General features: G+C 40.9%; 1 protein-coding gene across 1 annotated transcript in view; it reads right to left on the bottom strand.

The window, feature by feature from the left end:
- The window catches only part of USH2A (usherin), a 722977-nt gene that overhangs the window by 23326 nt on the left and 676250 nt on the right, over nucleotides 1-23401 (bottom strand). Inside the window, exons 62-63 of the mRNA XM_036931704.2 lie at nucleotides 21465-22981; nucleotides 18450-18771 (exon numbers count right to left, since the gene is read on the bottom strand). Coding sequence (XP_036787599.2) covers nucleotides 18450-18771; nucleotides 21465-22981 — 1839 coding nt within the window. The remainder of the gene's footprint in view (nucleotides 1-18449; nucleotides 18772-21464; nucleotides 22982-23401) is intronic.

Genomic DNA, 23401 nt, shown 5'->3' with positions numbered 1-23401 from the left:
CAGCTTCTGCAAACTGGATGGGTCTGCCGACTACATAAACTCAGCAATTCTTAAACACCCTTCCCACCAAATCTGCATGAAAATTAAATTTTCCTTTCATCAAGGAGGAAATAAACATATGGAAGGATGCATAATCTTATTTATCAAGAACTATTTGTATAATTAAACACGAATATCCTAAAAGGTTGCCTTAGGTCATCATTTGCATGAGTAAGTAATTTGTTGAATGTCAGGTACAATAGACAGAATAGATGGATGTGTGAGTGTATAGGGTTAAATTAGACCCAATAATAGGCAACTACACAGTGATCAATCAGAATGATAGATCTAAATGGCAATACAAGAAGACTGTCTGTGTGTTTGGGAGTGGGAGTATTTCTTAGTAAGCTTCATGTTGTGCAAGTCTAACTTAAGGAATTTTTTTTTTCATTTGGTGTCTATGTATTTGCACTGAGCTTTTTAAAGTCTGGAAATCTAGTTTGATTCTATAGTACACATGTACCAAATGTGCAGTATTAAAAAAATATGCCGAACATTGAAAATAAGAGATATTTAGGAAAACTGTAGAATACTTAGCGGTGAGAGTTTAGTTTCCGTTTTGTTTGTTTTGCTTTTGCATCAGTAATATCAGAGAGAGAAAAAAATATTAGAGTTTTTAGTAGTTAGGCCAACTCCTGTCAGTGTTTCCATACATTTTGGGGCAGATTCCTTTGTAAAATTTCTAATGTTGAATTGCTCTCAGATTGCTGCCACATGCAAATCTCCAGCCCCTTGCTGATCAAATTGCCAGAAGCCCCATTTTTAAGAGACAGCTAACCTCCTTACACAGCAGAACCTGCTTTTTCAGAGCTCTGATACATTTTCATCATTTGCATAATAATCTTTCACATTTGTATAAACCTTACACTTTTACAGAGCACTTTAAAATACTGACTTAGTCTTCCCAAAACAACCTTGTAGGGAGGCTGGAGAATGTACTATTAGCCCCCTTTACAGGTGAGGAAATTGAGGTTCCCAAAATGTCACTGTCTTTTTCAAGGTGATAGAAATTGCAAGTGAAACTAGAATTCTACTTTTCAATAAACTCTTCTATTGCTCTTTCCACTAAACTGTGCCTTTGATTCTGAATGTCATCCACATGCATAAATAGAATAGTATCAAGAAAATTAAATGATTTATCAATAGACAAAATACCTGCAATTCTGGATTAGGTAAAATCTCTCAGCTTGCAAGGAGGGTAAACATGCCCAGGCTGTCTTAGGTGATGGAGGTTTATTTTGATAGGCTCAGGGAAGTAAGGAACAGGAAACTGTCTTAGCAATGGGAGAGCCAGACTTCATGGAAACCAGAGCCCAGGTCAGAAAACAAACGTAGCTGCTCTTATAATCCCCTCTGAAATGGCCAAGGTCAGTCTTACAATAGGGAGGGTAGGTATAAGAGGTAATTGGTAAAGAGGTCAGAATTCAGGGCTGATGAGAAAAAGTCCCTGGCTACTCAGTGGGCTCCATATCACCTTCTTTTATGGCAATATATTTTGGGGGCTTGGTGGGGGGAAATGATTTTTTTATTAAACAATGAGTGACAAAGTTTGAAAAGAAGATATTCTTGGGAAAAAGATGCAGAATAAGATATATATATACTAATATTGAATTCTTTGTTAAGAGTTGGGCTTTGGCTGGTTAGTTAAGGTGTTAAAAGATAAATGGAGGCATATTAAAAATTTTGAGTTTATTCGAACAAAAAGCAATTTTACTCACTCAGGGCTAAACCGGAAGTGGTAAGAAATGCTCTGCCTGCAGGAACCAGGGGAGAGATATATAGCAAAAGTACAGAAGCAAAGAAAGGATTATTTGATTGGCTATAGCTTAAACCCTGTTGGCTCTGTCTTTGGATGTCTTTAGTATTCTGATTTTGTAAATTTGAGGCATTTACCAGATTAGATTTTGGCTTGTTTACATAGGCCTCCATGGCTTTACAGCCACCTCAGTCTAATGGCTTCCTTGCTTAATTAAGCAAAAGGCATACAGAATTTTAATAGAGGTCATGATGAATGGGGAAGAAAACAAGGAAGAAAATACAACTACATATAATAAAATGAAAATTCAGCAAGTTGCCAATTAATTACTAAGCCCAACAAGAGACAGCAATTGTGCAGGTATGTGGGTGTTGAAAGATAATGACATTAAATAAGTATAATTCATAGAAAGTGGTTGGCATAGTTCTGGCTCAGGATTATAAACCTTAACTTTGCTTTCATTTTTGATGTAGATATAGAGTCATAAATACTATTAAGGCTTTTTAATGCTAGTGTCAGCAGATAGCACTAAATCTCATGTCTTCCTATGTTACATGAGCTTTTATTTGGTGGAATCCTATTTCCAAATGTGATTTAATTCATGGTATTTAAAACACTTGAGCCTCAATATTATAGTGTTTTGCTGTAATTCTTTATTTTCTCCTCTGAAAATTAGGCAATACAAAATTCCCCATCGTAACTGGGAATGTATATAGGATCTAGTGTCTTTTGTCTTTGACAGAGAACCTTCATAACACAGTGCTCTTTTTCTTAGTCTTTCTTTTTATATTCAATCAATTTGAGATCAAAATAGCATTCATATAAATCAACATTCTTATGCAAAGCAGGATCAGCCTATTTACATGAGCTACTCTGAAAATGAAAAAGCAGCTACAATGAGGAGAAAGTTGACTGAAATAATGAAGCATTATGGATTTCACAAGACTTGTGCCACAAGGCAAGGTTTCTGTTATCCCAAATTACCAGGAGAAAAGTACAAAAAGAAACGTCAATTATATTCTGTTGAGGCAAAAAGTCCTTTACTCCAAAATCTCTGGGATTTTTGTCTATGCCCAGCTAAACAGGAGAAAAAGGAACTGAAGTGTACTTCAGGGTTCAGAATAAAACTATCAGATTATGTTTATGATTTCTACTGAAGAAACAGTGGCCCCTGGATTTGGGTCCCACTGTCACAGGGTGGAGGGAGAAGAGGCAGAGATCTTGCACGGGGAATTTGAGCAACGTGCCCTGACCTTTTAATTTTAATACACCAATATGAAAATAAAAAAATGAAATATCTTGTGAGTAGACATAGAGTTGCTTACTGATCCGTATCTATCATCTATCTATCTGTCAATCATCAAGGATATCATCTGTTTATCTTCACCAACTATTTACCTACCTTTTTTACCTAACTAAAAAGCCATCCATGTGATTTATATCCCAAGATACCTTTGCATGATCGTTGGGTACCCAGTAGGTGGGCTGCTCACAGAAATGAAAGAATGTTTGGGGTGGGCAGGGGAAGTAAGACTTATGAATTCATGGTCAAGAGAAAAAAAAGTTTGGATAATCTCCATTTTTGATTTATATTTATTCAGAATATCCTTATACCTAAAGTATCTAGCTGAACATACTTATTCTTTTGTGATAAAAAAAATTAAAATTAAAGATGATTTAAGTTTTCACTAGAATAACTTATAATATTGGGTTTATCAAAACTTGCACACACACAATTATAACTGTAAGAGTTAGGAACTCCCCATAAAGAGCTATTAAAAATGAAAGTTAGGTCATTGCCAAGTTAGGGTGCTTTCTTCTCTAAGGTTTTGATTGTAACCATGAAAATAATTACAGTGTAAGATGGCACAGAAAACATAGATTAACTATTGCAATAAAAATAAAATAACTAAAATCATTTAACCACAAATTCTATCATTGAGTAGCCCAACAGCAGATTGATTTCTGTTTATGATTGTTTTCTATCAAATTTTTAAAAAATCCAGTGACTATTAACATCTTTTTCTATTGCCCATTAAAAAAATGAAACTGTTCTTTAATTTTTTCTCCTCCCTCACCCCTGAGGACTAATGACTGTATTTGCCTTAAAAAAATTTAATTTCCTAAGAGTGTTAACATTTGCTACCCAGCTGCCAAAATTCCTTTGCTGTGGTAACAACAGGTTTAATCATTTGTTCTCTGTTGAAAACTGCCTCTTAGGAATCTTCAGAGGAGGCTGTCAAAATGTGTTCCTTGGCCACAATCATCAAAATCATTTTTAGCACCTTTATCAGAATTTCTGGTGAACAGAATGAGGAACCTGCCTTTTCAACCCATTTCCATGAAATTCTTGTGCTTAATACTGTTTGAGAAATGCAGAGGGATTTTCTGTACAGAGCAGGTACAGAAATGTAGGCACTATAGGTTCCTACTATGGTTTCCTTCCTGTGAGGTCTGCTTAGGTGTTCTTTGCATCACTGTTGCTGTAACTTTCAGTCATTCAAATAAGCACGGAGCAGGTATGTGTTTGAATATGTTACAATTGCAATAATTGTCGTAGAGTTGATTACAGTGGCCATCATTGCAAACAGAACCAGAGCCCATTAGCTTTATAGAACCATTTGCTACCTAGTTTTCACACCAACGTGCGAATTTCTTGAAACCCTGATATCTCTCGAACTTGTTGGTTTTATTTTCCATTGCAGCCCAAATGAACATTATTGTAAATACTCCCAATCAATCTAATGTAGCTGCTCCTAATTTTATTGCAGAAAGAAAGCAAGAATTTGTGAAAATGAGTATTTGTAATAATTTTTATAAAAGAGAAAGAAAAGGAAACACAACTCCGCAGAAGATGGGAGAAGGGGAGATGCATCCAAAATTTTCCCAAAGTGGTGGCCCATTAGGTGCTTACATTTGTGCTAGTGTGCTAGTTTTTTTTTAGCACAATTTCCACACTTAACTGTAAAGTCATTTTATCTTAATGCTTTGTCTCACTCAATGGCTCATAGATTTCTGAAATAACATTCCTTAGGGCTGATATTTTCCAAGTGTAGTCTTAGGGCAAAGAGAAACTCTTACTGTAAATTTCTGGGGATTTCCTGATGTGTTTTTCCTTTATCATATCATAAAAAACTCCTTAATTGTAAAAATATTTTATGATTCTTTTAGGGTAGGAAATGCTACAAGTCTTGTTAAAGCCAAGGGAACACATTTACTGATACTTTTAATATTTTCAGCATCCCCCGATATCTCTTTGGCTTTGCATTTGCTGTCATTTTCCATTAAGAATGGAATATGGGAATAACCAAATTCAGCCAGTGATCTTTCACAAAAACCCTCTAATCTGTTGACTCTTAATTTAAGTGACCATGACCTTGTCCTTGGAACAATTTGAGATTTTGCTTTTTCTAGACTGCTTACTGTAAGAGTCATACTATAACTGTTACTCTCAGAGGGTTAAGATACTCTAAGAGGATTCTGCAACTTCTGTGATATTCTATGCTATGCCTCCTTGTGGAATAATGACAATTTTTGATAAAACAAAAGCATTTCAACAATCCTGAGGACATATTCATATCAAGAGCACTAGGGAAGTAACCTCATCGTTCATCAAACTAGAGAATGTGAATATATTTTTGTGACAATTCACATCAGAAATAAACAAAAATCCAACATGAACAGCCATGCCAGTAATTAATAAGTAGAGTAAATAGGTTGCATGGTAACAGGCAAACAATTAAATTATTTGTTTCCTAGGGGCATGTAATGAGATTGTTATCACATTCCCATGAGGGGGACAAATAGATATTAAAAAGGTCTTTCCAATACCTGTACTGGCTGAGGCCAACAGCTAATTCAATAGATTCGATCAAAATCAACACTTCTTCCACTGCCCCTGATTTATGACTTTGACTGTACTGAGTCATCATTCATTGCAGTTTGCTCTCCCGCGCTCATAAATTATGCCTCATAAATAAAAAGATACAATCAAGGAAATCATATCAATTCATCTACAACCTTGGAGTATATTTTCCCATGGCACTTACACTAATGCCTTTTTAAAGGGTAGCTTGTCATGGGTTTTGAATATGTTCAAATAGCAATATGCCAAAATGGCCTTTGCCAGAATTGTGGTTAGAGAAAGTCGTGGCTAAACAGAGAAGGCAATAAATCTGAAATTACATGATTATGTGATTATTTAATTTCATGAGCAGTCCTGAAAGGTATAGTCATAAAGGAAGAATTTGCTGAAAAGCTCTAGGTAGCTGTCTATTTAACTACCTACCTATCTGGTTTTCTTTCTTCATCAAATGAACTTTTTTCAGCATCTCTGTTTGCATGGTACTGTGCTGGATACATTATAGTTACAGTTTTGCAGAGAGAGTCTCTGCATTTCAGGTTCCTTTCATCTAAAACACTTTGGGTCAGGCAAGATGGAATATGATTTTAATTGAATTCTGGGACCTGGAGGAAGAAGGGTACAGGGGGGCAGTGTCTTCTTTCTACTGGCACTTCTGAAATTCAGAGATGTGAAGCCACTAAAGAAATTACAAAACATATTCTTTGCTAGACATGGGTGTCTTCTGCCACTACTGTTTAGCACTCTGCCTTGCTCTTTGGAGCCACTTAATAAATATGAGAGAGGGAAAACTGGCTTTAATATTAGTGGGAAATACTGAAATTAGCCTCAATTTTATTTTACTACTAATAACAAAATTTGGAATTTTCCACATACTACTTTTTATTGCTTCTGTCTCCCTGAGAGAGAATAGGAGCCCAGTTCCACCCAGTACTCATGGAGGATACATAAAAGTAGTTACTGGGTTTATTGAGCACCTACATTTTGATAAGTGTCATATATGTAATGGCTTGTTTCATCCTCTCAACAATCTGATGAGGTTGGTCTCATTACCACCAATGGAAATGGAGGCACAAAGCTGTTTATGCAACTTGGAAGTGGTAGGGCTAGGTGTGTGTGATCACACAGGTGTGTGACGTAAAAGCCCAAATTCTTTATCTTTTTCTATATGAGGCCATTTAAGGAAGACCAGGATACAACTTCCAAGTGTTTGAAGTCCTGCCCTGGGGCTGTTGTTTGGCCCTACATGGACCGGCTGTTTCTGAGAAGAAGAGCCTCAAAGTGAGATGGTGGACATAGCCACAAACATGGGATCCATCCCTGCTGCCACTTACCATGCTTTAAACAATATTGCATGTTCCACAGAGACAAATGGTACTCACATGCCTTCCATACTGTTCCAAACATGTGTACATGTACTAAAATTCCATTATGTTAACTAAATGATAGCTAGACCTTACTGATATAACATTGGAAACATACAGCGAGCTGCTGGAGTAAACTCACATCACCAATTATGATGAACGTTTCTAAGAATGACAGTATAGTTAACAGGGTGAGATTCTTTGCCATCCATAATTCGACAGGCATTGATTGAGCTGTTTCTGTGGGCCAGATGCTGTTCTATCAGCTGGGGTTACAAGCACGGGGAGTTAACATCCTGGTGGGGAAAGGCATTTAATAAACAAACACAAAACCAAATAGGTAATACGTGATAGAAAGGAAACAACTTATAGTATATAAATTAGATAGGGTACAATGACATAATAGAGAATGGTTGAGTTGTCCAGGTAGTGGTCTTAGAAGGTGATATTCAGGCTGGGATGCTAATGGCAAGAAGGAGGCTACTGTGTGACAATCTAGGGGAAGGATATTCTGGACAAAGGAAGAGTAAGTGCAAAGGCCCTGAGGCTGGATTCTCAGGAAAGCTGGTGTGGCTGGGGTTAGTGAGCAAGGGCCAGGGAACAGTGAGTCAAGGACAGAGGTGGACAAATGAAAGGCCTTACTGGACTATGGAGGAGTTGACATTTTATGGGAAACTGAGAGAGGATTCTCTGATCCTCTCAAGAGATTGACTTTATATGATTCTCCAAACAGAGTGACTTTATCTGATTTACATTTTGCAGGGATAACTGGATTTTGAATAATTTCTAGGTATTTATATGTAAGTTTTAAATGTTCTGTGGGAGTGACAAGGTCCTGGCCCTTAAATGAACTTATTTAAAATTCACAGCAAACCTACAAGGTAGGTTTTTTCATCCCAGTTTAACATGTAAGGAAACTAAGAGAGAGTTTAAATTACTTGTTGAGGATACAGAGTCAGTAACTCATGAAGCCTAGTTTACAATCTGAAGCAGTTTGTCTTTGTATCATCAGGAGTTCATGCTCCTGATGGGGGAGACTTGAAGAAGTTCTGGGTCAGCAGAACAATGACTGGACTGGGGGTCAGAAAGTCTGGACCCAAGTTCTGACTCTGCCATTTTTTTGGTAACTTCCTTAGTTATTTGAAAAGGAACAGCAGTACCTACCTCACAGGACTAAACTGAGATTCACGTGCAATCATGTTTTTCGGTATTTCTGACAGCTGGCTTGGTGGATAAGTACATTTATAAATATTTTATCAAGATTTGAAAATTCCAGAGTAGTATACAAACAAAATTTGGAGTGACTGTGGGGTAAATTTAAGAACCATTCTTTGGAACCTGAATCTCAAGGTTCAAATTCAAGTTCTTCTGTTTACTAGTTGTATCCTTGGACATGTTAACGAATTACTCAATGCATAAGATTTCTAACTGTTATTATTATATTATAATAACCTTGGTCTCAAATGGTCATTAGGAGTTGATACATGTAAAGGTCTTAACACAGTCCCCAGCACATAGCAAGCACTAAATAAATAATAATGGTTATTATTATATTATTCATGTGAATGGAAGGAGAGAGTGACTTGATCACTCTGAAGAGAGTGGAACTAAACAGCAATTCTACAACTCATGATTCTGTAACTCACAATTCTATAACTCACTATTCTATATAACTCCAGTTAGCCATGCTGGACCAACACTAGATCTGAAAACCCTTCACAGCCTTCTAAGTTCAGCCACAACTCTCTGTGTATCTTTCTCCAGGTACTTCTCTCCTCTCAAACTTTGAGGGTTAGAATACATGACAGCCTGGGTTTTCAGAAATATTGCTCCAACATCAAATCTGTTGATTGGATTGCATTTTCTACTTTGCCTTCTTACTAATTAAAATTTCTCAAAAACATCCTAAAGTATGAGCGAAAGGAAACATTGGAGTAATTCCGTGGATTCTTGAGAGAAAAAGGATTTTTTTTTCTGGTTCTCATTACAGATATGCCCATAGGTAATGAGAGAACTGTACAATTTCCAAGACACTTACAGGCGTCTTAGTAATGATCAGATCCATCAGCAGATAGATAAATCGACTGACAAGAGAAAGTCTCAACAGTCTTCTTAAAGATTTCAATTGAAGGCATCTGATTCACTTAAGTGTGTTAACATCTTTGTTCCCACCTGTAGATTTGATTGCTTTATGTAGACCAAGATGTTTACTTAGAATTTAATGGAAGTATACCACCAGCCCAAGGACTTAAGTGAGATCCTCCTTAAGCCTTCAGGTTTACTTAGTATTTTATCAATAATCATAGAGTGATTCTCTAGCCTAGAAAGGATTGTCCTAGGGAAGGCAGTGTCACATACTGGGAGAGAAGCCACTCCACTCTGAGGGATGGGACATGTGCCGGGCATTCTCTGTTTGCCACAAGATCTGTTCTCTGCCCTTCCCTGGCCTGCTTGTACACAGGGAGGCTGACTCTGCAAACTGCCTCACCCGGGATCTTTTCCCCTTTGGCTTCCTTCCAGTTGGATTTGATCAAAGAAAGGAGAGAATCCAGTTTTTTTGTTTGTTTGTTTTTTTCCTTCTCCTGCTCTTTTTCTTTGACACCCCAATTTGGCAAGACTGCATTCTTTCTCTATGGCCAAAGCTTCTAGAGGCAGGCCCTCTCCACTGGCTATGGAGCCTGCTGAGTTCCAGGAGCTGTTCTTTCCCCTGTCCATTTAGGTCTAGAGAGGAATAGCTTCTGGCTATTGCTGACCCCTGGGTATTTTAACACCCCTTGTTGATTCTCTTAATCCTGCTAGAATCCCCATAAGTAGTCTTTTCATTTGTTCTCTTCAGATGAGTATGCCATCCGTTTTCTGCTGAGATCTTGATTGACAGGGGAGAGTGTTTCCAACCTCATAGGAGTACCAGTAACAGTGGGTGGGCTGAGAGAGGCATTTGAGCATAAGGATGGAGAGGTTTGGAAAACATTTTTTGTGTGTGTGAGACTGAAGAAATAGAGACATACTGCCTGCTCATGTCTCCATGGAATGATTTTAGTCTAGCTCTTTAATATCGAAGTACCACTTGTGCTCCTCAAGCCTCCTGGATAGAGAGAGGAATAAGAGTGGCCATGGGTTTGGTGTGGAAATCGTGTTGTCCCTGAATAAATGGGGGTCTCTGTCTCTCTCTAGGTCTGTTGTGCCATCACTCAGATCTTTCAAGTATCTCTCTTTATAGTTTATACTACCATGCCTGTATTTTTATGGATGCATTATTCATGGATGTGTTCTGTGTCTTATCAATTAAACTTTAAGACCTTGAAGAATAGAGTTTCTTTGCTTTTATTCTCTTGCCCCAGTCCTCATAACTAGGCATGCGCTTTGAACATGGTGTTTAACAATGACAAGTTATTCACTACTCAGTAGGACAAAAGGAGCTAAGTAACACACTCCTCACCCTTTCCTGGATATTTTTAGAGGACCTGAGTTTTGGGGAGCATTTATTTTTATTGCTATCTCACTGAACAGGAGGGCAGGCTGGAATTCTACATTATCTACATTCAGCCGGAGACAATTTGGCTGCATTTAACGTCTTATGGCCAGCAAACCAGTGTCCAACCCAGAGACAGGAGGATCAATAGCAGCTAAAGTGAAATATTATAAATCTGAGTTGCATCAGCATTAGGGTGGCGACCAACCCATCTTCAGGTGAATGACTCACCTCAAAGGCAACATAAAGGCTACCAATAATAGGAACTTAAGAATAAAGTCCTAAATCATGCTTTGAGAGAGGGAAAGAACAAAAAGACGCGCACGCGTGTGTACTAGCATGCTCCTGAGTGTGCTCACACACACACACAGGTGCAAATGACCTCCTGTTGGAATAAGCAGTCCAATGGCAAAAAAAAAATTCTCTGGCCCAGTGCAAGGATTCGGATTTCTATTCATGGAAACGTCCCGATGGCCTTCAATCTAAGCTGCAGCGTGCAAGCTCTAAAGTTTTAGAACAAATGCACTGCTTGAGTCAGACAATATCAATAAATCATTTAAAACCTTGAGCTGTGGGAGTTGGGGGTGGGAGCCGCTTAGTTCTTGCGGGAGAAACTAACCAAACAAAAGCCTCCATGCTGGTCAGAAATACGTTAGTGAGATTAATACCTAATTAAATGCAAGTCCCAAACCAAACAGAACACGTGCTCAATACGTTTTCTGTAAATGCGATAGAGGAAATGCTCAGGAGAGGGGTAGGGTAAAGCTGACAGCAATGGAAAACAAGCAATTTGAAGCAAGTAGTTAAGTCCTGGGAATAGAGATTCAGACCGTCAGAGGTGGAAGGAACTTTAGCCAGAGCTATGGGGGCAAATTATTCTTTTCCTGAGAAGACCAGTGACAAGGACAGGGGAGGTTAAACTACCTCACTGAAGGGGCACCCTGCCTCCGGAGCTAGCTGTGCTCTTGGTGAGAGATTCCTACGTTCTAACATTTCGGTGATGATTCAGCGAGAGACACAGAAGGATTCTCTGAACCTGGCTCTTTCCCCTCTTGGAAGACTCTGTCTCCTTGTACTTAGTGGGGAACTGAGGGCAGAGCAGGGAGGTGGAGCTACTCTGTAACAGGCAACCTGCTAGACACACAAAATTTCTCAGTTCTCTTAACACCCCTTATTTGATCAGAAAAGTGAGGCTATGAGAACTCAAGGATCTTGCCCTATCTGTGTGATTTTCACTCAGTTTCTTCATCTGGAAAGCAGGACGACTGTGAGTGCCTAGTGGGAAGGAGCATAGGGGTTGTAGCTATTTCCGAGCTGCCTGGTGGGCATGAGCAGTGTGCTGGGGCAGTTTTGGCTTTCGGTTGAAAGTCCTTCCTGCATTCCCATGAAGCCCTGGCTGTGTGCGTGTGCGTGCATGTGTGTGTGCATGTGCGTGCATGTGCTGGGATGGGGGACTGACTCTCATGTCAGTAAGAGTCCTGCTCTTGTTTGACTTAAGAATATTGGGAGAGAGAAGTCCTCTTTCCACTCTGAGGTGGGAGGGTAATAGTAATAATAGTAGCTACGATTATTTTGGTTAAGTAGTTCCTATGCATTCACATTCCTAAGCACATTCACACGTCAACTCATTTAGCCCCAAAGCAAGTCCTTAAGTTCAATGAGGCCCCTATTCACACTTTAAAGACAAGGAAACCAAGACACAGAGAAGGTTTGACCCAGGTGGGGATGCCTGCAGAGAGTCGGGTGCAGAGTGAAGCTGAACAGAGGCAACCACCTGAGACAAAGGAAGAGAAAAAGAACAACTCCAACAGCATCAGGCCCTGCATCCCCTGGCTCCTCCGGGGCCTGGTGCATGTGTGCTTTTTCCTTGGTTACAAAGAATTTCTTCAGTCCCTGTCCCAGACAGATGAGCAGAAACAAGTTTCTTCTGTTTAAGTTTCAAAGTTGACTTTCTATCACTTGTTAGATAGATACCTTATTGATGGTGTAGGTTTTCTAAGGACCTAAATGGGATTCTTATATATTGTGAACTGAATAAATTAGGTTTATTATGTATTTACATCTGTATTTCACAGTATATTTATAATTTATTGCATAAATTTATCAGTAAGTCAATCAATAAATTTAGGTTTCAATAACAAACCCCACTACTGGTATTTCCGTATGTCTATTTTGGTGTGGACCACGTAACTGTTCTCTGAAGCTGATCTCCTATACTCATTTGCTTTGATACAACTTAAAGCTAAATACTCTTAGAAAATCAAACTGCTTAGGATCAAAATTTATTCTGTCAGGTTTTACAAATCATAGATCACAGAGGCCCATCAAGAGAAGACAAAGTGTGTTCAGAATGTTTAAAAGCGTTTGGCTGGAGATGACCTCTACTAAAACCCCTAGAATGTAGACCTGAAGGGAGCTTCTATTTAGATGAGGAGAGGCTGGGAGAGGTCGAGGCGCTCAAGGACCCAGAAACAGTGACAGTCGCTATGTGTCGCCTCCTCCCTTCTAGCTCGCCGGCAAACGCACTGCAGTGGCCTTTGTGGGGCAGGAAGCAGAGAAGCCTCCCCAGTGCCCTCCTGCCGTCCTCGGGCAGCTGCTTGTGGTGGGAAGACTGAGGATCCCAAGCACGTCTCCTTTCGCAAACCTTCCTTCCATTCTCTTCTGCTTACATTTCCAGACCAAACTGTTGGGAGAAGTTGGTCCGTTGGAAAGCAGCAGGCGGCCACCCTGTGTGGGTTCCCGGAGCACTAGCCCGAGGATCAGACCCACACACGAGTGACTCACGGGGCTTCCTCAGAGGCTAACCTGTGGCTTCTCAGTCACCCAGTTACCCGAGGCCTTCAGGAACCATGTGTGTATGTGGGAAGTTGGGACGTTTCAGGCAAACTAATTAAGTCACTTGACAGCATGATAGAGTGAAAGGGGAGCCATGGCATGTCTCAGCAAATCTGTGGTGAGTCATTGCCTTAAGCGAGAGTATGCCTGAAGTTCCAGTTACCGAGGGCTGCTCATCAGCCCCTCAGCTCACCCCCTGCAGGTAGATACTGAAGCTTCATACAGAGGACACTCACACCCAGGTCCCCCTCTGAAGCCTGCAAAGACACTACTGTCTTAATTTGCTAGCTAAACAATTAAGAACTTGCCCACAAAGAATTTGGAGGTTTGTATTGTAATATATTAATACAGTCTGGTTTTGAAAGGGTTGAGATAGAAATGAGTATTGTCTGTGAAAAACATCATATTGAATGTGTACGTATCTGTAGCACAGCAAATCTATAATCTACATTTAAGCAAAAGGTCTGTGCACTAGAAGAATTTCCTTTAGTCCAGATTTATCACATTTATGTATGAATCACACTTTTACAGAGTTTTTTGAGAATCAGCTTTTGGTAAACTAACTTGTATTTGAAATTCACCTCGAACGTGTGCTCTTTAAGGGGTACTCTCCTACAAAGCCACCCCTTCAATCCTTGTGAAATCTAAAAATACTTCCAGACTTCTATGATTTGTATCTCAGATCTTACTGATTTTATGAAACCTGACCCTTTCAGAGTTTGAGCCATCAGAATCCAGAATTCTGGAAGCTGTGTTGAAATGAATCAAACAAGAACATTCTCATTTTAGATGATGGTGAATGTCACTCTAACCGCCAAGCTCAGGGCTCCCGACTGAGAAACAACAGCAGCAAAAAATATAGCGACAACAAAAATCAAACAAAATCCACGAGGAAGAGTAAAACAAATTGATTAACTGATAGGAACTTCGCAGATAATATCTCCTGTCCTTCTTTCTGCTTCATACCAAAAACAACAGGGCTCTGGTTTAGAAAAGCCGTGGCTAGATCAAGGCAAATAGGCTGGTCATCAATTATCATCATGTAAATTAGGCACTTGAGGGGAGCTGGCTTCACTTACTTAGGCAATCAGTTTACGACGGGTTTAGGACTGTGATTCGCATCCCTGGCTGCACATTAAAATTACCTGGGGACCTTTTGAAACGCGCTGATGCCTGGACCCACCCCAGAATCAGAACTGCAGGGGGCTGGGGCTGGGGCGATGGGAATGTTGTTAAAGTTCCCCAGGTGATTCTAATGTGCAGTCAGGGCTGAGAACCACTGATTTAGGAAATCACCACTTGAAATCGGGTTTAAGTAGCATAGCCACAATGCTGTCCCCTGTGGGGCAATATTTCTCAAAAAAGTGGGTTGTAGGCCATCTAGGCTGCTTGTTAAAAGTACAGATTGCTGGCACCCCGCACTCCCCACCCCTCAATTTGCACTTTGAACACACTCTCTGAGCAATCCTGCTGTGCTGGGACACTGGGGGCCACTGTCTTTACGTCCTTCAATACTGAGGTATTGCTGGAAACTTCGATGGTGCCTGTTAGTACCACATGGTTTTTGCCCAGCTTCAAACGTGCCAGAAACCGAGCTGGTTATATGACTTGTTGTGACGAAGTGACATTTGCTGGTCTTCCCTCTCCAAGGTCTCCTGTAGTGAGTGGGTTTTCCCCGACCTCGGTGAGAATCCCTTTCCTGCAGATATAGCGATCAGGGGGATTCATTTAGACAAGGGAAAGCAGTCTTGTTCTTCCCACATAATTAAATGTTGGCAGCTGCCTTCAATGACTTAAACACAGAAGTGAAAGGGCCACACAAGGCCACGTAGGCCGCTGGTGGGCAGTGGCACCAGACACAGAGCACATGTATGGATGGCCACCTACCCAGCTACAGATCATCAGCACCCTTCTGATTAACAGGCCCACATCTCCGGGAGGTTTTGTAGTTCATTGTTTTTCTTCCCTACCAATACATGGATTACCTCAAAATTACAATCCTGTGCAGAGGGTCAACTCACTGACAGATGCTGGGTGGACCAATGCTTCCAGGACGATGAAGGTATTTCTGTTAGGTAGAAGGGTAGACATGAGCAGCGAGGGAAGGGAAAGATAAGGTTCAAGGAAAAAAATGCCCAGTGAGGGGGTCATTTGAAGGCGACAAAGTCTTCGCAGGGAAATTAATTTCCTAGGCCAAAGGGACCAGACCAAACTGGTCTCAACCAGATCCGAATGCAGGTGCAACAGAGCAAAACTAAGAACCATGCAAAGCACAGCTCACATTAAAATAAAACTTTGGTTTTGCTCCCTCCCCCCACCCTCACGGGCTTTTCTGTGCTGTTTTGGGAAAAGACTTTCCCCACTAGGGAAAATGGGTGTATAACTAGGACTGTCCATCAAACGACTTCACCCTGTCAAGCAAAGCAGTCCTGCCTGCTGGGACAGGATAAAGAGACCCTCCCCTTAAAGTCTGGGGCCTTTGTCTCCCTTGACTCTGGCCCGTCCTCCCTTGGAGCGTATTCAAACAAAACTTTCACTCTGCTTCGCTATTGTGTCTCTGCCTTTCAAATCTTTGTTGTGGCGGGGACAGGAACTGAAGACAAATTTGACCAGTAACATTTTCTGAAAGGCAACTCGCAGATGAAGCAACCCCCAGACAGGTTTGAGAGCAATGCAGATCCATCTCAGAGACAAAATGTCCTTTTGTTAAAGGGAAACCAATTCTTTTAGCACATTACTTCCTAAATGACTTCTGTAAGAATACTCAGGGTCTACACAGACTCAGAATTTATACAGGCAAAATAATACCAATATTTTAGCTAATTTATTTTAGCATTTAATCTATATTTTTCAAAATATTTCCTGTAACAACTGGGTTTTTGGGCAAACAGACTAGATCTACCCCCCCTGCCCTTTATCCTTCTCATGTTGTAACAACATAGGATTAGCTAATAAATGCAAATTTGAGATCAGTTGGTTATGAAAACTGAATTAAGCACTCTCATTGGGGTGGAATGATTACGCAGGAGGAGCATGAGACCAAGCTGATAGTAACAATAAGAGACACAGCATAGACTGAGGTCCTTCTCTTGCCCCCTTCCTAAAATGCAGATTCCTTAGTTCCTGGTTGTCCTTAGGACTGGTGAGAACATTAACTAGGGCTAGATGCATAGATTTTACCATTCCTTAAGAAACCGAGATGAGACTTCTACAGATCATGTGGCCAATTACTTAACCTAACAACACAACCTGATGCCAAAGAAGCTATAAGCACTGGTTTGCTTTCAGTATCTGTGGATCATTCAGTTTCATCTCATTAAAGGCCAAATTCTTTTCATGCTGATTCCATCCAGCTCTTTCACAAAGATGTGTTTTTATCCATAAGGGAGAACAGATAATTGAGAATAGAGGGTTTGATAACTTGACATTTTTCAGTAAAGCTAATGAGGAAAGAACAAAAGGATAGCCACACAGGTTATAGCTGGTTTGAACAGTATTCTGTTCCCAACTGTGGCATCAATAGGTATTTTGTTTTCCAAGAAAAAAATCACAATCCTTACCCAGAACCCTTGGGGTCTGATGTGTTGTGAAATAATTTTGTTTTTTTTTCAAATTTTGGAAATGTAATAAAATGCATAGACTGTGTGCTCTGTAATATCCCCAGAATGGTCTTGTAATAAAACACAATATTTCTCCAGCAAAACATATAAATATTCACATTAAATGGAATAAATAAATGCTGTAACTAGTTTCAAGTTTGTTTAGATTAGGTTGTGCTGCCAAATGAGATGTGCCAACCTTAGAAAAAAGCTTGTTTTTAAGAAATTTTTAGATTTGGAATTGCAAACAAAGGATTATAGATTTATATCTGTGTATTTCTCCAAATCATTCAAGAATCTGTATTTTCAATTCTTATTAACTTCATTGGGTAATTTGCCCCATAATTATTGGCTGAAAACACACTCTTTCTGCACTTGAAGTGTTACATCTAACCAGTGTACTCATTGACTTGCTCACCATATTCCTGGGGACTTAGTGATTTTGTTATTTCTGGTTCTGGGAAGCTTTTCTAGGCTCAGTTTCCTGTTTCAGAAAATTGCACTTGCATCGTGCCTGGCACTGAGTGCTTGTGTCAGTCAGCAAGCGTCCTTTGCAAGCAAGAGGATCTGCCTCTGACTTAAGCAAAAAGGTATCTATTAGAAATATAGGGAGTTAAATAGAATATAGGGAGAACAGTTGAAGAACCATGCTTGGAAATAGCAGGGATAAGAAAAACTTGTGGATTGAGGTTAAGGAGACTTTTTCAGGATTTCCCACCTCCACCTTTTAAAATTCTGAGTCACTCTGCTGAAGATCAAGCCCCAGGCAGTCTGAGAGCTGAGCATCGCTCAGGTGCCCACCACTTGGCTAGGAGACAGCCTGACATGTTGATTGACATTCGCACTACTTCTGAATAAGGGGTGGGGGAATCATTTCCCCACTGGAAATAGGGTTGCTGTGACAAGAAGAATGCAAATGTGCTCTGATATAGCAGAACAAACCTGAAAGAAGTTCTCTACAGATTTCAAAATACTTTCAGAAAGTTTTTCTTAATTATTGGCTTTTTAGGGATATGCAAAGTCCTATTATTTAGGTTGCCCTCATGCAGAACTTACTTCATCCCTATGCACAGATTAGCTGTTTTCTTCTAAACTTTTCTTAACACCCCCTATCTTTTTGAGCATAGGGGCTGGGTGCTTGCCATTAGATTTTATTTTGTCTTGGTACAGGTAATGAATTATTTTCAAAGAGTTCTTTTAACAAGGTATATCACCTACCAAAACAACACTGACAGAGGGAAACTTAGTGGTTAGAAACCACTTCATTAAAGAAATGCAAATATTTTGCCTGAAATTTACATAGGAGTAACAAACATACATCACATGGATCGAGAACCAAGGAAATGAAGAAAGCAAATGAATATGGTCTTTCCTCCCTCATTTACTACCTAAACTTTTTAAAGCATATTATTATATTCCTCAAGCCCCATGTTTTCTTAAGAGGCTTTTCAAATTGCAAGCAATTTTTACAGGCAGGTGCTGATAATCTCAGAGTGAATTGTGGATACTATGCATTTCTTACCTGATAGTCATACTCTGTGAAAGGCAATAGTTCGAAATCTGTAAAAGAGCTTGAGCTCCCATTATAGATTAGCACTGGACTTGATTTTCCAGGCTGGGTTGCTATTTGTCTTCTGTACAATTCATAATATAAAACTCTTCCATTTGGCTGAAGTGGTCCTGACCATGAAAGGGAAACTGTGGGCTGGAATCCCCCTGGAACCCTCTGCACCTCTAGGTGAGGAGGAGGTTGCATCAGGGGTGCTATCTCAGGGGTCTGCGTGGTGGTCCAGTCACTTGATGCACATCCCAGCAAGGTGCAGGCTTGAATTCGTGCTTCATACCTTTGGGACACAAGGCAGAAATTACCTATTATTGGCAAAATAGATTTTCCTGGGAAGAACCTTTAAAAGACCAGTGTTCCCTGAGAAAAAGACAAAGTTAAAATTACTCTTATCTATGGCTAACCCTTTTAAAGAACAACAAAGTCATATTTCCATGGAAATTTCAGAACATCTTATATCTTTCTGGCTTTCCAAAGCAAAGCAAAGATCCTGTCTGGAGAGAGTGGGCACAATTCTTCTCTGAACAGGAGTATACGGGATAAACACAATTTCAAGAGTCTCTCCAGCATGAAAATTCTGGTACTTTGCAGAATTACTTAACCCAGGGATGGAGAGTGCAGATCTTGGGGAGTATGAACAGGTCTCAGCAGCCCTGGGCTCCTCCTACCTGTGCAGCGAGAGCTAAATGATTTCTCAGGAATGTTTTCCAGGTGGTGAAGGAACATCATGGAGTTAAGGCCTCAGTGGTAATAAATCCCCTCCCCTGTTACCTGACATCTTAAAACAGGCTCTCTTACAACACACAAAGACCTTTTGGGGCCAAAGTTAACCCAGCTATTCACTAGATTATCAATCACAGAGACATCTTATCACCACCCAGTTAAACTCAACCAATCAATTATGTTTTGCCTCATAGCTGGTCTCCTGCCACTTGGAAAAGTCTATTTACATAGCAGGGACTTTTCCCTTCCAACAAAAGGGGCTTTTGTTTAGTGTTAAGTGCCTGTGGCGGCAAATGAATCTTTTTTCTTTCCTGTTCCCATGCCCCGCTGATTTTATAACACTTCTGATTTTCCCTGAAACTCCAGCCATCTTCCTTGCTCCCTTTCTTTTCTTTTTGGTTCCAGCCTTTTCTTGTTCTATTTTCTGCGTTCCCTTGTCTAATCTCTGCTTTCTGTCTTTCCACTTGCTTTCTTTCTGCTTCCCCTGCCCCGTTCTTAATTACACTTCTTTCTTCCTTTGTGACCTTTCTCATTCCCCTTTCTGCTCCTCGTTCCCTCCCTGTCCTCTCCTGCCCATCTCCACCACGAGGGGCATGTCCAGCGTTCTGATGAACACATCCATAGCTATGTATGGCAGGTCTCACTCACTTCTAAGCAATTCTATGAAGTCAATTTCAATTTTCCACATAATGGATTATCTGTTTTCTGGATTATCTATGGTAGTTTCTGGATCCGAGTCCATCTGCTCCTCAGGGTATTGCCAGCCTCCTTCTGCCTACCGATCAGCTGGGGTTACCCCAAGGAGCTCACACTAGTCTGCAGTATTCAGTAAACATTATTCTGCTGGAATAACCCCAAACTACATGAGCTCCAGCTTCATACAGAAGCGATATTCTGAATCACTAATGACACATATCTTTACTGTGAACAATGAATAGACATCTCTTATTGTTTTAAAAGCATTTCTAGGTTTGTCAGATACATCAAACATTTTTTTATTTTATTTTCCCAGCCTAGGAAAAATGCCTCTCTCACATCTGGAAACCTTTTCCCTCTCTTGTAATCTTTTTGAGTAAGAGTTTCAAAGGGGAGCAAGTTGATATGATTTTTAAAACTTGTAGGTGCTAGTCAGGTAAAGAGGAATCCAGTATAAAATGTACAGCTCTGCAGCTAACATAAGACCTTTTTTTATGCCCTGAATCAGAGTAAGATAAAAGCCAACTCACACAGCATGTGGATTAGCTATGGAAGATACCTGCAGAAGTTTTAATTATTGTTTAATATTTAATATGACCCTAAAAAATTGTCATGAGTAGATGCATAGGACTGTGTTTCATTTAAACAGCACTATATATCAGAGATAATTATAGGAGAGATCTAATCTACACACCAGTAGATTACACTAATAGCTGAATTTTACCAATGGTGGTTGGAAATCAACACTCCTTCAGCCTTTAATTTTTTTAAGTGGTTCTGTTCATTTTACTAAATTTTAAACATAAAATGCCTTTTATTACTCTTCTCTCTGGGGATGTAAGTCACTTAAAATGTGATGGGGAAAAATGCCAAGCAATTCTTTAAGCTATGGGAAGAGGGTTTGTGGTAAGATTCCTTTGTGGGGAGAGTGCATGCATCCACGCATGTCAGAGAGCCCAGAGGGGACCGCTGAGAAAACCTGAGCTAGCAAAGTGCCACTGTCTGAGAAACCATGAGATCAGAGCTGGGGGAACTAAGACGTTAAGAAAATAGTCAGAGGAGCCTTATTATCCCTGAAAGAACTGCTGGATTCAAAGAAAGGACCCTCCCCAGAACAAATTTTGGATCAGTTTGACTGGCAGGTTAATAGTTCTCAATCACTGGCACTTTTCCCATACTTTAAAATAATACCTCATTTTCTTCATAGCCTGGATCAGAGACTCCACTGGGGCTCTCAGAACTGTCCAGGGACCTGCATGTTTCTAGGAGGGACTACCCTCAGGGAAATAGCCCCATCTCTGTGCTACTTGTTCTAGATATCATAGAGAATTGCAAACATTTCCAAAAAGCTGACTCTTGCAAGAATTTCTGGAAAATGTCACCTACAAGAATTTCCCTCCATATTTATGAAAGGAGGTTTTGGCTGCATATGGATGTGGGTAGAGTCGAGCACATCACGTATCTTGCTATTAGAGCCTTCATTCCAGCTAGTGGAAGTCTCAAGCCATAGAAAGGACAACGGTTTGTTCTCAGCAAAGTCAGTCAGCTGCCTACCTGTGAAAGGGTTTCAGCTGGCTCACGGTGAATGTCTGCGTACCAAAAGAACTGTGGGTTGTGTTTATGTGCATGATTTTTGTTTCTCTTTCAAACAGCTCATGGATAAAGAGGGTATAGTTGACAATATCACCATTCGTCCTCACTGGAGAGTCCCAGTTCACTAAGATCTCCTGAGGGCCCCTGGCCTGTAGTCTTGGGGGTTCCATTCCTGAAGGTGCTGAGGGGCTGGTTCTATCTTTGACAGGTGGACTCAAAACACCCCCTTGGTTGTTGTTGGCAGTCACCGTATAGCTGTACTCCACACCTGGGGTGAGAGTGAAATCACGATAGCGAGTTTTCAGGCCAGCATATATCATGGTTCCGTCCCTCCTAAGTTCATAACTTGTGATCTGGCCATTTGGAGTTCTTGGAGGTTCCCAGGTGATTTCTATGGATTCTGAGCCTGTGACTTGCAGCTTTGGGGCGTCCATGTTCTGGGGAGGGGCTTCCATCGTCCACGCGGACGTCGGTGCACTAGCTGTACATCCTCCGCTTGTGCAGGCCACTAGGGAGAAATTATACTGAGTATAAGGCTGCAGGTGGGCGACCGCCAGGGACAGGCTCTGCCCAGCAAGGTGCTCCTTCCCATCAAACCTAAGGAGATAGTTAGTGATCTTCCCATTTGGAATTGATGGTGGCGACCACGATACATGTATTTGAGTAGCACTGACGGCCCCAAGGTCTGGGGGGCTGACACCCGCTGGAGGGGCCTCGGGAGTTGTGGTGTCTGCGGGCTTGCTGGTGGAGCAGCCTCCGCTGGTGCAGGCTGTGACCGCGTAACTGTACGCGGAGTAAGGAAGCACGGCTGCGTCGGTATAGCTGAGAGTGACAGCACCGAAGCTGAAGGGACAGGGCGTGCCATTCCTTTGAAGCCTGTAGGACAGGATGACACCATTCGACTCCTCTGGTGGGACCCAGGAAATCAGCAGTTTGGGCGGATTCATAGACACACAGGCTATCTCCGGTGGAGAGAGGCCTTCTGGAGGCGCCTGCCTCGTCCTTACCCTATTCCAGGAACTACAGGTATGGCCTGCTGAATTCCAAGAGTGGACTTTGTATTCACACTGAGCCCATGGCCGTAAACCTGTGTCGTTATACGTAAATGTATTCCTTTCAGTGTTATATTCTGTGAAAACAATTTTCTCATGGGCCTGGATTGTCTGATTCCCCCAAGCTTTTCCCCCAAAGCATCTGCGAATCACTTCATAGCGAATTATCTTTCCATTTGGGTTAACAGGCTCAGACCAGCTCAGCTCAACGCTGGTGGACCCCACAGACTGGATTGTAGGGGCCAACTGAGAGTGGGGAGGGGCTTCGTCCGTCCGCACAGGCTGGGGCGCTGAGTGTGCGCAGCCTGCCCGGGTGCAGGCCTCCAGGACCAGCGTGTAGAGAGTGAAGGGTTCCAGGCGTCGGAAGAGAAACCGGCGACCCAAGCCTGTGTACTTCCGGACGCCGTCACTGAAGACGCTGTATGTCTGCAGGGAGAAGAGATGCAAAGGGAAAATAATCGTAGCATATGATTTCTTGGTGTAGCTATTTTGTCCCTTTTAAACTTTCCCCCCTCCTATTCATCCTAATACAGAGCAAGCAGTCTGATTAATTTGGGGAATGTGATCTTTTCCAGGTAAAGTCCACAGAAAGAACAATGGTTTTCTTTGCCTTTTTTTTTTTTTAATGTTGCTATCATGGAAACATATTTCTGAAAGCTAAGGGCTATTGAAGCCTGATTCTTTGACTTAAAGAGTGCCATTCGGTTTCCTCCAATTTTTTAAAAATAGGGAATAATACTCAAATCCCTGTTTTATAGATACTAAACACTTCTAATCTCATCCTGAGTAGGGTATGTAGGGCATATTTACATTGTCTGTCTCTCAGAGCATTTACTGGGAAATGGA

The sequence above is a fragment of the Manis pentadactyla genome, chromosome 19 (assembly GCF_030020395.1).
Source record: "Manis pentadactyla isolate mManPen7 chromosome 19, mManPen7.hap1, whole genome shotgun sequence".
NCBI classification, from domain to species: domain Eukaryota; kingdom Metazoa; phylum Chordata; class Mammalia; order Pholidota; family Manidae; genus Manis; species Manis pentadactyla.
The sequence above is the reverse complement of the archived record's forward strand: the minus strand, read 5'-3'. Positions and strand labels throughout refer to the sequence as shown.